This window comes from Micromys minutus (assembly GCF_963924665.1).
Source record: "Micromys minutus genome assembly, chromosome: 6".
Lineage (NCBI taxonomy): Eukaryota > Metazoa > Chordata > Mammalia > Rodentia > Muridae > Micromys > Micromys minutus.
The window spans coordinates 30,295,489-30,309,033 of NC_137975.1; the positions used below are offsets into that span (position 1 = coordinate 30,295,489).

Sequence of the window (13,545 nt, forward strand, 5' to 3'; positions counted from 1 at the left end):
TGATATTAGAATGGCTACTCCAGCTCTTTTTCTAGGATCATTTGCTTGGAAAGTTTTTTCCCCCAGCCTTTTACTTTGAGGTAGTTTTTGTCTTTGTCTCTTAGATGAGTTTCCTGCATGCAGCAAAATGCTGGATCTTGCTTAAGTATCCAGTCTGATAGTCTAGTCTCTGTATTGGTGAATTGAATCCATTGATGTTAACAGATATTAAGGAATAGTGATTGTTGTTTCCTGCTATTTTGTTGTTATAGGTAGAATTATGTTTGCTTGTCTTCTTTTTGTTTTCTTGCTTAGTTATTTTCTTGCTTTTCCTAGGTTGTACTTTCCCTCCTTGTGTTGGATTTTTCCATCTATTATTCTTTGTAGGGCTGGATTTGTGGTCAGATTTTGTGTAAATTTGGTTTTGTCTTGGAATACCTTGGTCTTTTCATCTGTAGTAATTGAAAATTTTGCTGGATATAGTAACCTGGGCTGGCATTTGTGTTCTCTTAGGGTCTGTATGATGTCTGTTCAGGATCTCTGGCTTTCATAGTCTTTGTTGAGAATCTGGTGTAATTATGATTGGTCTGCCTTTATATGTTACATGTCCTTTTCCTTTATTGCTTTTAGTATTCTTTGTTTTGTACATCTTGTGTTTTGGCTATTATGTGTCAGGAAGAATTTCTTTTCTGGTTCAATCTATTTTGAATTCTATAGGCCTCCTGTATGGTCATGGTCATCTCGTTCTTAAGGGTAGGCAAGTTTTCCTCTATGATTTTGTTGAAGATCTTTACTGTGCCTTTTAGTTGATATTCATTGCCTTCTATTCCTGTTATCCTTAGGTTTGGTCTTCCCATTGTGCCCTGAATCTCCTGTACATTTTGTGTTAGGAGATTTTTGGTTTTTGCACCTTCTCTTACTGTTTTGTCTATGTTTTCTATGTTGTCTTCGGCCCCTGAGATCCTCTCTTCCATCTCTTGTAGTCTGTTTGTGAGGTTTGTATCTATGACTCCTGATTTCTTTCTTAGTTTTTCTATCTACAAGGTTGTCTCTTTTTTGTGTTTTCTTCATTTTATCTCTTTCCATTTTCAATTCCTTCACCTGTTTTGTCATGTTTTCCTGTAGTTCTTTGATTTCTCCTCGTTCTCCTGTAATTGTTTAAGGGAGTTATTTATCCAATTCTCAAAGGTCTCCATCATCATCATGAAGTATGATTTTAAGTCTAAATCGTGTTTTTGGTTTTTTTGTTTGTTTGTTTGTTTGTTTGTTTTTGGAGTGTTGGTAAATCCACTACTTGCTGTGCTGGGAGAACTGGGTTCTGATATTGCCAGATTGTCTCGGTTTTTATTTCTTGAGTTCTTGAGTTTTCTTCTTGCCATCTTATTGTCAGTGATTTAGGTGGTCTTTTTGTGTCTGACTGGTGCTTGTCTCTCTTATGGGTCCGAAGGCCTGTGGGCTCAGGAGGGAAATTGCTCCAGGGTGTTCGGCTCCTTGTGGGCAGGCAGTGAGTTCTGATGGCACTGCCTCAGTTCTGTCTTCCTGTGCTCAGGTGTGGGAGCCCTTGTGAGGTTGTTCTATAAGTTCAGCCCTTTGCCCACAGGTTCTGAGTCTTAATTGTGGAGACTTGGCTCTTTTTCTAAGCCAAAGAAGACAGCACCAGTTCCCTGCGCTCTGAGAACTCCAGGTGTTCCCTTGCAGGACAGCTGACAGGCTTGTGCCTCAGGCTCACCCTTGGTCCCAGTGGAAAAGCACCTGTGCAGTAAGTTGATCTGGGAGCTTAGCCTTTTGTGCACAGATCCCGAGTCCCAATGAAAGCGACCAGACCCCCTCTTGTGTCTTTTTTTTTTTTTAAATAGTTGAATAGTATTTCATTGTGCAGATGTATCACATTTTCTTTATCCACTCTTGATTTGAGGGACAGCTAGATTGTTTCCAGTTTCTGGCTATTACAAATAAATCTGCTATATCAGGGATGTAGTGATGGTTCAATATCTGAAAATCCATCAACATAATCCATCATATAATCAAACTGAAAGCAAAAAGTCATGTGATCACCTCATCAGATGCTGAAAAAGGCTTTGACAAAATCCAACACCCTTTCATATCAAAACCAAATACAATGCACATATCTAAAAATAATCAAAGCAATCGACAGCAAGCTAATTCCCAATATTAAATTAAATGTAGAGAAACTTAGAGCAAGTTTACTACCATCAGGGACAAGAGAAGGATGCTTACTCTTTTCCTGTCTTGTCAACATAGTACTTGAAGTCCTAGCTAGAAAAATAAGAAAACTAAAGGGGGACCAAGGGGGAAATCAAGAAAGCAAAGTATCGCTATTCACAAGTTAAACAACAGTGACTTCATAACACAAGTTGACTCCAAAATACCTTCCAGAGCACTCCTTCAGCAAGATGGCTGGATACAAAAATCAACTCAAAAAAATCTGTATCACTCCTTTGTACAAATATTATATGGGCTGAGAAGGAAATGGGTGGGGGGCAGCATCCTTTACAATAGCCACAGATAATACAATCTTGATGTAAGTCTTACTAAGCAAGTGAAAAATTTGTATGACAAGAACTTCAAATCTCTGGACAAAGACATTAAGGAAGAAATAGATGATGAAAGTTCTACATATTGATCTGGAGGCAGTCAGGAGAGTACTCTATTCTGCAGGTACCTTGGAAGAGGCTCTCTTCCATACTGGTAGAGCTTTTGCATAGGACCTCAAAGCCACCCCACAGTGACAGTTACCTACCCCAACAAAGCCACACCTCCTAATACTACCACTTGCATGGACCAAGTGTATTCAAACCACCGCACTCACATTCTAGACATATGAGAAATAAACTAGATCATGTATAAATTATCCAGTTTGGAGAGTTGGTTATCCTGTATAGAGCATCTAAGAGAGCAACTTTCAGTTATTGGCTTGTTCATTTTCTAAGTGCCCGAGAGGTCAGAGAACAATGGCTTTTGAGTCAAATTTAACAAATGTCTGGCCTTGGTGTAGTTTATGCCATAAAAAGAATTTTAATGCCCTGTAAGAATTTTAAAATGCAGAAAAAGAGAAAAGAAAAATGATTTATAACCAGAGGCAGAAACATTTTTTTATTCGAGTAGGAGAGAATTTGCATACAAGTTGAACATAATTAAGATTGCATGTCATATTTGCCATGTTATTAAAAAGCAAATTTGTTAAGTTCAAAATGTTACATTCCTGTCACAATGTAATTTTTATGGACAATTAATTGCATGAATATAAAAATACTTTTGATTTTTTTGAAAAAAAAAAAAAGCCATGAAACACCTTGCAGGGGTGCTAAGACCATGACATCTCAACAACATGAAGACACTGGGAATTTGTGTCTGTAAGAATTCTTCCTTCTTGGCTGGTCCTTGCAAGCTCTTAGGCAACTTCAGACCATCTCGGGGCTATGTGGCTGAGGACATTGTCAAGACATTGTTTATAACTTTTGCTTCTTATTTTCCAGAGAGGCATAAACAGGACAAAGAATTAAAGTTGATAAGATTTAGTTCCGGAAATTAGGCCATACCGTTGTTAGGTCTCAAGTTAGGGGCAAATGGCTGCGCTGGCTATTCAACACATAAAAACAGATGCTGGCTGCTCGATTCTCAGCATCTCAAGTATCTACTAAGAAGTCATTCTGACTGACCTACCTGGGCCCCTACACTAAATCTTGCAAGTCTCTGAACTGTTTCCCTTCCTTTAGCTTCTCTGATACCTATATAACCCTGGCCATTTTGAGTACAGGATCTCTTGGACTCTTGCTCTATGGCTCCTGTTCCCTTCTTGGTCTCCTGGACTGCTTGTGGCCTCTTGGTCCTATGCTCCACTTAGCATTCCTCTCTCTTCTCTGCCCACCCCTCCCATGGCCCGGTTTGATCTGGACCCTTCCAGATACTTCTGGCTGTTCTCTTTCTCACTTAATACACTTGTACAATAAACTTTCTTTTCAACCATACGTAGGAGCTGTCATGTCTTCAGGTTTTCAAACTGTAAAATCCACAGGAAAGGACCAATAAGCTTGAATTTTTTTGCTAGAGTGGACGATCCATTCTTCACTCCCAATTGTTCTGGGGTGAAAACACAGGAGGGACAAACTGCTTATTTGCCTAATATCAGTCTTGGCTAAGGGATAGGACGGGGCACACAGCACATTTCTAGAGAGCCATCTACAAATCGGCCTTTTCAGTATGTCTATACTGCGATGTCTATTCAAGCAAGGCAGAGCTGAGGCATCCCCCTACTCGGTATGTCCTTGCCCTGCATTTTCTAATGAGAGGGTAACCTTTTTAGATTTAGAGTTATGAAGAGAGTAGGGTTACAGGTAAAAGGGAAGGGGGTGGTGGTGGTGTTTATTTCAGTTGGTCACGACCTTTGTTTCATTTGTCCCCCTTAGGTTTGTACCAAAAAGCTCTAGAACCTTCATCGCCAGACGGGCAATATCGGTCCACTGGGCATTCTGTCCGAGACGCCCAGTGGGGGTACTGAGGCTCTAAGTCCCTTAGAGGTTTGGTTGTCCTTTCCTCAGCTTCACACCTATATGCGCATCTTCTGTTCCTAGTAAGTTAATAAAAACAAACCCCACAATTTTCCGTGTGCTTACATCTTACGTGTATGTAAGTCTTAGAAAACCACACCACAACTACTTCCAGCCCGCACTTGGGTGTTTGCCACTGTGGACAGGGGCAGCCTTCCGGAGGAGGTGGCTGTTTGGTGCCAAACTGGAAACACACCATGTCACGGCGCCAGTTCCCTCTAACTCCTCATCACAGCTACCTTCGTTTCCCCTCCTCTAGCCGAGCTTTTCTGGTTCAATTAACGAAAGCCCCTAAGTCGCCCACCAAAAGCGGGTATAACGGACCTGGAATCCCGGTAGGGCACCCAGGGCGGCAAAGAAAGCTCACGGAGCATGCGCGGGGGCAGGAAGGCGCGCGCATGCGCTCTGGCAGACGCCCCGGCTTGCCGGCCTCTCGCGGCGGCTGGGCGGCTGCGCGCGGCTGACGTGCCCGGCGAGCGGCGGCGGCGGGACTCCGCGAGGGGAAGGAGCGCCGCCGAGGTGGATGAGGTGGGGGGCCGGACCCGGAAGTGGGTGGGCGCGAGCGCGCGGGGGATCGGAGCTGGGCGGCCCCGAGCCGGCGCGGGAGCCCGGGGATCCCGGTAATGGGCCTGTGGGGCGCTTGCCCGGACAGCCTGGGAGGGAAGGGTCACGGGCGATCGCGGTCCCCGCCGACCCGGGCCTGGGAAGGCTTCGCTTCCTGCAGTCGTCGCCCGTGCTGACCCCACTCTCCGCGCCCCTCCTGGGACCGCCCTGTCTAGTGGATTTCGGAAGGTCTGTCTCTTTGGAGCCACGCCGCCTTTGCCCGGGGAAAGCATGCTAATGGAGACTTGCTTTTCGCGGCCGCGCTGGTCTTATTGTCACTGTCCCAGCACCCAAATTGGGACTGCGGTCCCGGCCGGCCAGTCTGCAAGGTCTGCAGCCTCGGCGGGATAGTGCTCTCTGTGTTCTGTTCTTTCCACCCCATTCAGGCCTGGAAGGTGTGCTGTGCCTTCACTTAATTCTTTTGTTGGTTTTCTTTCCCAAACCGAGCCCAGCCGGTTGTCTGCCCTAAAAATCTGAGCTGCCAGTGAATGCAATGTCCCTTTTGTAATTTAGTTACAATGTAGGGAAGACTAGTTGACAACACCTTTGGGTATTTAAGATTGCTGTGCTGTGGAGCTCTTACGTGATTCTCCCTGTTTTGCAGACCATGAAATGGTGGGGCACGCCCCATTCAGAAGCTGTCGTTCAAGACAATCTAGTTTTGTGTCATAAATCTCATTAAGTCACTTATGAAGTCTCTTGTTCAAAAATTGCCGTACTGCAATGAAGAAAAGGAGAAAGGTTGCTTCAAACCTTGACGAGAAGATCCATCTAGGCATTCATAAAGAGTCTTCAGAAGAAAATGCTGCTGGGGAGTGTGGCCAAGTGACCTATACTCAGTCGACAGAAAGACCAACCCCTGAAGCCGCTCTTCAGTGTTGCCAGGAACTTCCTCCGTCTCCGGATCAGAGGAAGCTTCTGAGTTCTTTGCAGTATAATAAGAATCTGCTCAAGTATTTGAACGATGACAGGCAGAAGCAGCCGTCTTTCTGTGATTTACTTATCATAGTAGAAGGAAAGGAGTTTTGTGCGCATAAAGTAGTAGTTGCTGTTGGTAGTAGTTATTTTCATGCGTGCTTGAGCAAAAATCCAAGCACTGATGTCGTCACCCTGGATCACGTAACGCATTCAGTTTTTCAGCATTTGCTTGAGTTTCTCTACACATCAGAGTTTTTTGTGTACAAATACGAAATACCTCTTGTTTTGGAGGCTGCAAAATTTTTGGACATTATAGACGCGGTCAAGCTGCTGAACAATGAAAGCGTTGCTACGTTTCAGGCAGAGCTAACGGAAAAGTCGCCGGAAGAAACACTAAATGAATTAACCGGAAGACTACCAAATAATCATCAGTGCAAATTTTGTAGTAGGCATTTCTGCTACAAAAAGTCCTTAGAGAACCATTTAGCTAAAACTCACAGGTCCCTGTTACTGGGGAAGAAACATGGGTTAAAAATGTTGGAGCGAAGTTTTTCCACTCGGAGGTCCAAGAGGAATCCGAAGTGTCCTGTTAAGTTTGAGGACACCAGTGACGATGAACAGGAAAGTGGGGAGGGATCAGATAACTTGAATCAGGAACATTTTGATAAGGAGAGGTCAGATAGACATGATTCTGAGGATCCTGGAAGTGAATTTAATGCAGAAGACGAAGAGCTGGAGGAGGAGGTGTCAGATGAGTCTGACACGGAGCAGAGTGACAAAGATCATGGTGCAGAAGAGGAACCCGAGGCTGCTGACTCTGCAGGAAGCATCCATGAAGGGTTAGCTCCCATAATCATTCAGAACAGCAATAAGAAAATCCTGCAGTGTCCCAAATGTGATAAGACATTTGACCGGATAGGTAAGGCAAGCCCGTTTGCTAGCTTTAATCAGTTACTCTTAGTGGCTTTGACCCCCCCCCCCCGGGGGGGGTAATCATTAAAAACTGAACTTTGAAAAGAACATTTAAGAAGAGTTATGGAGGGAACATGCTCCGGTTTTTCAGCACTTTGTTGTTTTAAATTTGTTGTGGACCAGAAATAATTTTGTATTACCCTTTTGTGTTTTCTTCATCATGTTTGAACAGGTTACAGGTTCTGTATTTGGAAGAAAGACTCCAGAATATGAGCAGTTATTCTGTATAGCTTTGATCTATAAACCTGTTTACTTTAGAATTGTTAGTAGTTTTGAGTTACATGTACATTATAATATTATTAGGTACACTCTGCACATAAAACGATTATAACAACCTTAGCATAATCTGACCTTGGAAAAGAAATCAAGCAGTTTGCTATATGACTGTTTTGTACTAGGTTGTGTATGCTCTTTGTCTAGGTTAAAATTTGTTTTCTAAGATATTTGTAATCATTTGCTATCAAAGTAGGTATAGACTGACTTTACAGTGAAATTTTTTTTCTTTTTTCTTTGCTTTTATAATACCTCTTGAATGTATTTCTAATAATACTTTGCAGAATCCAATTAATGATTATTAATAATTTACTCTTTCATACACAGAAATGAAACAACTTCTGAATGACTTAGGCAATGGGAAGAGTGTGTGTGCACAAGAATCTTGTCAATCCCAGTAGCAAATATCTGTAGCTCTATCAGTATGAGGATATACACAGAGCAGCTTTTTGGGGCTGAAATACCTGGGAACACTTATCTTGGAACATTTTATCTTCCTATACATCTTAGACTTTGTACTCCCTGTTTATGGTATGTACAAACTTTAATTAGCCTTATCTGACTTTCAAATCAGTGAGCTAGGGTCAGTTCACTATGGCCATTATAGGTGGAGCCCATGGGTCTCAGACTGTTTTCCATGACTAGTCAGCCTGTGAGGGACTGTGTTGAGAGAGGGCTTTGAGCTCCAGTAAGTTTGGAAAACTATAACACAAGTCTGTTTTAATGTAATTCTGTATTAGTACTAGAAATATAGTTAATTCCTCTAAACCTAGCTTTTCCTCAAGTCACTTTATAAACAAGTTACCTTAGGAGTGCCCTTTTAATGCCACTGGGAAACTGAGTTTTATTCACATGAATTCAGAAAATACTACCTATGATTGAAGCTAATAAACCAAGAAGTTTACAAATATCTTTTCCCAAATTAATTCCCTCTCTTATGTGAATCAGTAGATTCCAGTCTAGGGTTATTTCCAACTTAGTTTTCAAAATGAACTTTACGTTCCACTCTTGCCTTTCTAATGTTTGACCACACTGGGGCTTTGTTCACTTGTTCTTCCTTATGGCCATTCCATTAGCATCCCTGTTTGTCTGACTGTCTATCTAGTACTTGTTTATATCTTTATGCTCATTGAAAAGCTTTATCTTTTATAGGGTTACACTGCTGGATTTTAGATCTAGGCCTTGCATGAGTTGTTGGACCTGCGTGGGGTTTCCCTTCTCATTAGTGGAACGAGATGAGCTGTTAACTGTATGGGTGTTGTGAATTAAATGGATGGTTCTGGGGAACCACTTAAATACTACAGAGAATGTTAGCTGCCCTTGGTAATCATTAATTTAACATTGCATGGCTGCCAGGCACTGTTAAACAGACATGAAATGACATATTGGCTCTCCTCAAGTGTCTGAGTACATGTAAAACGTTATCATAATACAATAAAGTTAATTTTATCAGGATAAATACAGAGATGAGTACCTTCACAGGACAGGTAGTATTGAACCTCAAACATACAGCATAGAGTGGTGTTCACAAGGTATGAAGGCATTATATGTTTTAGAAATTGCTATGGTTTGGGTGTCTCTCAGGTAAGTGGAGAGACATAGATAAAAACCACAGGGACTAAGAGTTAAGTAGGTTACAGAGTTACAGCCGCAGCAGTGTGGCTTCAGTGTGAATATGGACGTTAGGCAAGGAAATGAGAAAGCCAAGGAGGCAACAAGGAAGCAGAGAGGCAGCAACATGATGCTGCTTGGATTCAGAAGAAAAGGCATCGGTGGTGAAAAGTGGGGTGAGGGCAGCATTTGTGGTGAATGTCCACAGAGCAACTGGCCCAGCTAAAATGGAAAGAGGATGTAGAAGATAGACTAGGAATGTCTAATCTGAAGACCATTTGCTAGCCACTCTCTAGTTCTTAAACCGGGCTCATTCCTTTTATAGGACTTTACAATTGTCCATCTTAGACTTTTGATAATCATTTTGCTGGCCTACCTAAATCGATGCTGGCTCTGTTAGTGTGGTTTGCATATTCTAGATCATTAACATTAGCCAGCAAGTTTGTACAGGCCTGAACTAAGTTTAAAGGATGCTGTGTGGGTTTACCTTGGCTTGTGTGGACCCAGTAAGGGTTCTTAATCTTCTAAGATTTGAATCTTGGCTGCATTTATGAGAGCAAGAGATGAGCACTGAGATTCTGCCGGGACTGTTAGCTGCACAGCACATAACCCAGAGATTTGGTTCCATTACTTGGATCTTTTATTCTTTCTGGTGCTGCAAGGAGCACTCCTGATCTAGTTATGTCTTTCCATAGGCTCCCAGCTGTCCACCCCGCATCCGATTCTCATGTAAATATAAGTCCTTTGACCTTGCTGCCCCTTGTACCAAAAACCTACTGGGTAAAAAGCAAACTAGAGGGATGACAGATGGGGTAAGAGAGAAATTTGGATAATTTATATGTTTTGTTTCCTGTAGAGAGCTAAAATCCTGTTTGGAGTAAATCTAATCTTCTCTAGAGACAAAACTGTTTTGAATCCCTTCTCTTTATTAAACATGAGTTCATTCAGTCTATTTAGATAGGGGTTCTGCTTGAGTCTTAGCTAATTGTAACACTGCTGTAATTCTCTACAACTAAATATTTTGTTTCTCTACTTGGTTGGGTCTGCTATATGAATAGGTATGATTGAGAAAAGCAATGTCAGATTAGAAATATCTGTAGGCTAACTTTAGTGACACTTTACAAAACCTGAATATAAAATTTGAAAAATAATTTTTGCTGAGACATATGAGGAATTAACTTAGAAACACATCAAGGCAAATTTATTCATGTGAGAACATGATTTCCTACCACTTGGAGACACTTTTTTACTGAGATTTAGTTCAGAAAATGACTGTATGCAGGTTTTTACTGTAAGATGTTTTCTATTTTTAAAGGAGAGACTGATAAGTATGAAGAGAACATGCTGATTTTAAATATGGTTATTGAGCGTCTAACACATAAAACATGAAGACGTGAATATAGGTTGTGAATATTAGTTGTTTCTATTGAGGAGTGTCCTTTTTATATGCTACACTCCTGCCAGTTGCTTTAAATGTGAGATTTATCGGGGGCTTACATTTTGTTTCGTTTTGGTTTGGTTTTTTGGTTTTTCTTTTTGTTTTTGTGTTTTTGTTACTCTCTGGAGACCCCCTTGGATCTTCTGAGACGAGGTTTCCCTCAGGCTTGTCTGTTCTTGTTCAGAATTTTAAATCCATGGGTACCACACACTGCAGTATGGATGTGCGTAAACCTTGAGTTTATAACTGAACTTTTTCATTTCCATGATTCTTAATGTTATGAGAATTTTTCTTGGTCTCTTGACATCATCACATTTATTTTATTTATTCTTTTATAAATCATTTAAATTTTTATTCTAAAAATCATGCAGTTTAGAAAAAAGTCACAATTTACTATATTTCCAAAATTAAAAAAAAAAAAATCAGTAGATTTGGGGGATGGGGAAAAGGCTCTGCCAATTTGAAGACCAGATGCCTTCAATTGAGTCCCACATAAGAAGCTGGACATGGCTGTGTGTGCCTAGAAGTCCAGAATTGAGAGATGGAGACAGGTGGAGGCCAACCTTGGCTGGCCACCAGATTAGTTAATGGATTAGTTAATAAAACTAGCAAATTTATTCATTTAGAACCCTGTCTCAAGACAAAGTGGAGAGCCTTGAAGAAGACAGTGCTTTACTCAGGTCTGGCATGTGAACACATACATGAGCAAGCACCCTCACATTCTCTCTCACGCGCCCCCCCCCCCACTGTTGTATTTGCCTACTTTGAGCTATTTACATTTTTTTCTATTAATCTTTTTAATGGTCTAAGAAGGTGAATAATCAATTCTTAAATAGTCAATTAAAATTTTAAGTTTAACTGTTCCTATTTAATGGTTTTAGTAGTTAAAACATAACCTTAATTTTTATTTCAAAATAGAAAAAGTCTTGAGTTTTACTGTAATAAGAATGCGACTAATCCCTAGTGTGAGGTCTTTACGGCTGTTGGTAAAGAGTAAGCAGCTGCTACGCATTTTCTCTTACGCCTCACATCTTTAGGTTCGTCTTCCTGTTACATTTGTGACAGGAAATTGGATTTATGCATTTGGAAGTTGATAAATTATTTTCTAATCCTAAGAGTATGTACTAAAGAGGCTAATAATAATGGCTGACGTTTATTAGGGTTTACTGGATACTCAACTGTCTTAAATATCAGGTATATGTTAATTCATTTATTGGATACAGTTCCATAAAGTGCTGCTAATTCGGCTAAATTCTCAGCTTAACTAGGGCATAGCCAACTGAGGAGGTTCTGGATACATATATGCATAAGAGGATGAAGATCATCCCGCAGGAAACTTCAGTCCTATGTTTTGTTTGGATAAGGAAGATTTGAAGCAGAGAAGTTACTTATTCCAGGCCACCCATTCCTGCTATCCAAGGTTATCGATTACCTGTGATCACCTATGATGCTTTTACCTCTAGTGACAAAAAGAATTTTATGCTAAATAAGAATATAAATAAATTAGGGCCATCTATTTGTCTTTCTTTTGCTGTCCTTTTCTGCTGAGTAGTCTGTTACAATTTCTTGGTCATTTCTTTTATTAATACCTGTATGATAGGATCTGAGTAGATAAAAGATCTTGAGCAAGTGTTTCACATGTGGGAGTCTGGGACTCTGGGAGTCCTTTATGCCTGTTCATCTTTTCTTTCTTAGATTTTACCTGTATGTGTTGGATTTAGCATTTCAGTATTAAACACACAGTCATACTGTATTTATTTATTTTTGTAAGGAGTTTTATATAAAGAGGTCATACAGATAATTATTTGTTATTTTAATTATTTTGGGTTTGTAGTATTCTTTCTAGAATGCCTTTTGTGAAAAAAATAATAAAATAAGTAAACATTTTTCTTCTTTATGATAGTTGAATAAGATGTACCAATCCTGAGCACCAAGTGTGTGGATCTGCATAGGAAGAGTAAGTCGTGAATATCGTCAGTGAGAAATGATGAGTAGTTATTTGGTAAAAGTTAGTTTTACATTTAAAAATACATTGAGAACTTAGAATTTGTCAACACTTTTTCAGAAAAATTTCAGCTGTTCAGATTTTTTAAATATTTAATGAGTACTTTTTTAACAACTTAGGCATTTGAGGCAAAGTATACTTTAAGCAATAAGCTCAAAGTGGTGAGACTTTGAGGCTCATTTAGTTAGAAATAATTTTCTTTTTAGTTCCCTATGTGAATTTGTGTGTGTGTGTGTGTGTGTGTGTGCATACATATGTGTGTGTGTGTATACATACATACATATAAAGTTTATTAAACTATGCCTTTTTATTGCACTTTGGTGTTTCAGTCAGAGCACAGCAGATACTTTGAACTCAATCTTCTCCATTGTAGGGAAATATGAGAGCCACACCCGTGTGCACACAGGTGAGAAGCCTTTTGAGTGTGATATTTGTCACCAGCGTTATTCGACCAAGTCTAACTTGACTGTCCATAGAAAGAAGCACAGTGACGAAGTAGAGTTTCATAAGAAGGAGCACAAGTGCCCGTACTGTAACAAGCTGCATGCAAGCAAGAAGACGCTAGCCAAGCACGTCAAGAGGCAAGTATCGGCTTCCAGAACGGCGTCACTGTGCTTCTGCCGTAAACACAGTCACAAGAGCAAATGTTAGTGGTTCATGTTGTTTCTCATGTTGATGAAGCCTTCTGGCAATGCAGCAGGTATATGACTGATAATGTAAAGTTAAAGATGCATTGTGATTATCCCTTAAAAAACAAAATACAGCTTTGACAATTATGCCTGCAGAAATTCATGGCTTTAAAATTTCTTTTCCATATTCACTTTTAGTGCAGAAAACTTTGTGACTTTATTTAATACAATGTTGAATATTAACTTTGAAAATTTAAATACCTGAAAGCATAGATTTTCATTTCAATATACTTTTTTAAAATTTCTGTGTAACTTAGATATATGGATAAAATTATTTAAATGATGGGACCTATATTTTTACTATATGTATCTGTGTTTATAAGAAGAATCAGTATATTAGATGGGTAAGGTTGCTGATTGTTGTAATTCCAGTACATGTGAGGCTGAGGCAGGTGGATTGCTGTAAACTTAAGGCCAGTTTGGGTTATAGCATGAGAATCCTGTATTTACAAAGCCAAAAGTAAACAAATCATACCTAGTTCTTTATGT

The 13,545-nt window shown here is 40.2% G+C and overlaps 1 protein-coding gene across 1 annotated transcript in view; it reads left to right on the forward strand.

The window, feature by feature from the left end:
- Window positions 1-5,855: 5,855 nt before the first annotated feature.
- ZBTB41 (zinc finger and BTB domain containing 41) overlaps window positions 5,856-13,545 on the forward strand; it is a 36,398-nt gene continuing 28,708 nt past the window's right edge. Inside the window, exons 1-2 of the mRNA XM_080918339.1 lie at window positions 5,856-6,987; window positions 12,741-12,948. Of these exons, the coding sequence (XP_080774465.1) occupies window positions 5,874-6,987; window positions 12,741-12,948 (1,322 nt within the window). The 5' untranslated portion in view covers window positions 5,856-5,873. The remainder of the gene's footprint in view (window positions 6,988-12,740; window positions 12,949-13,545) is intronic.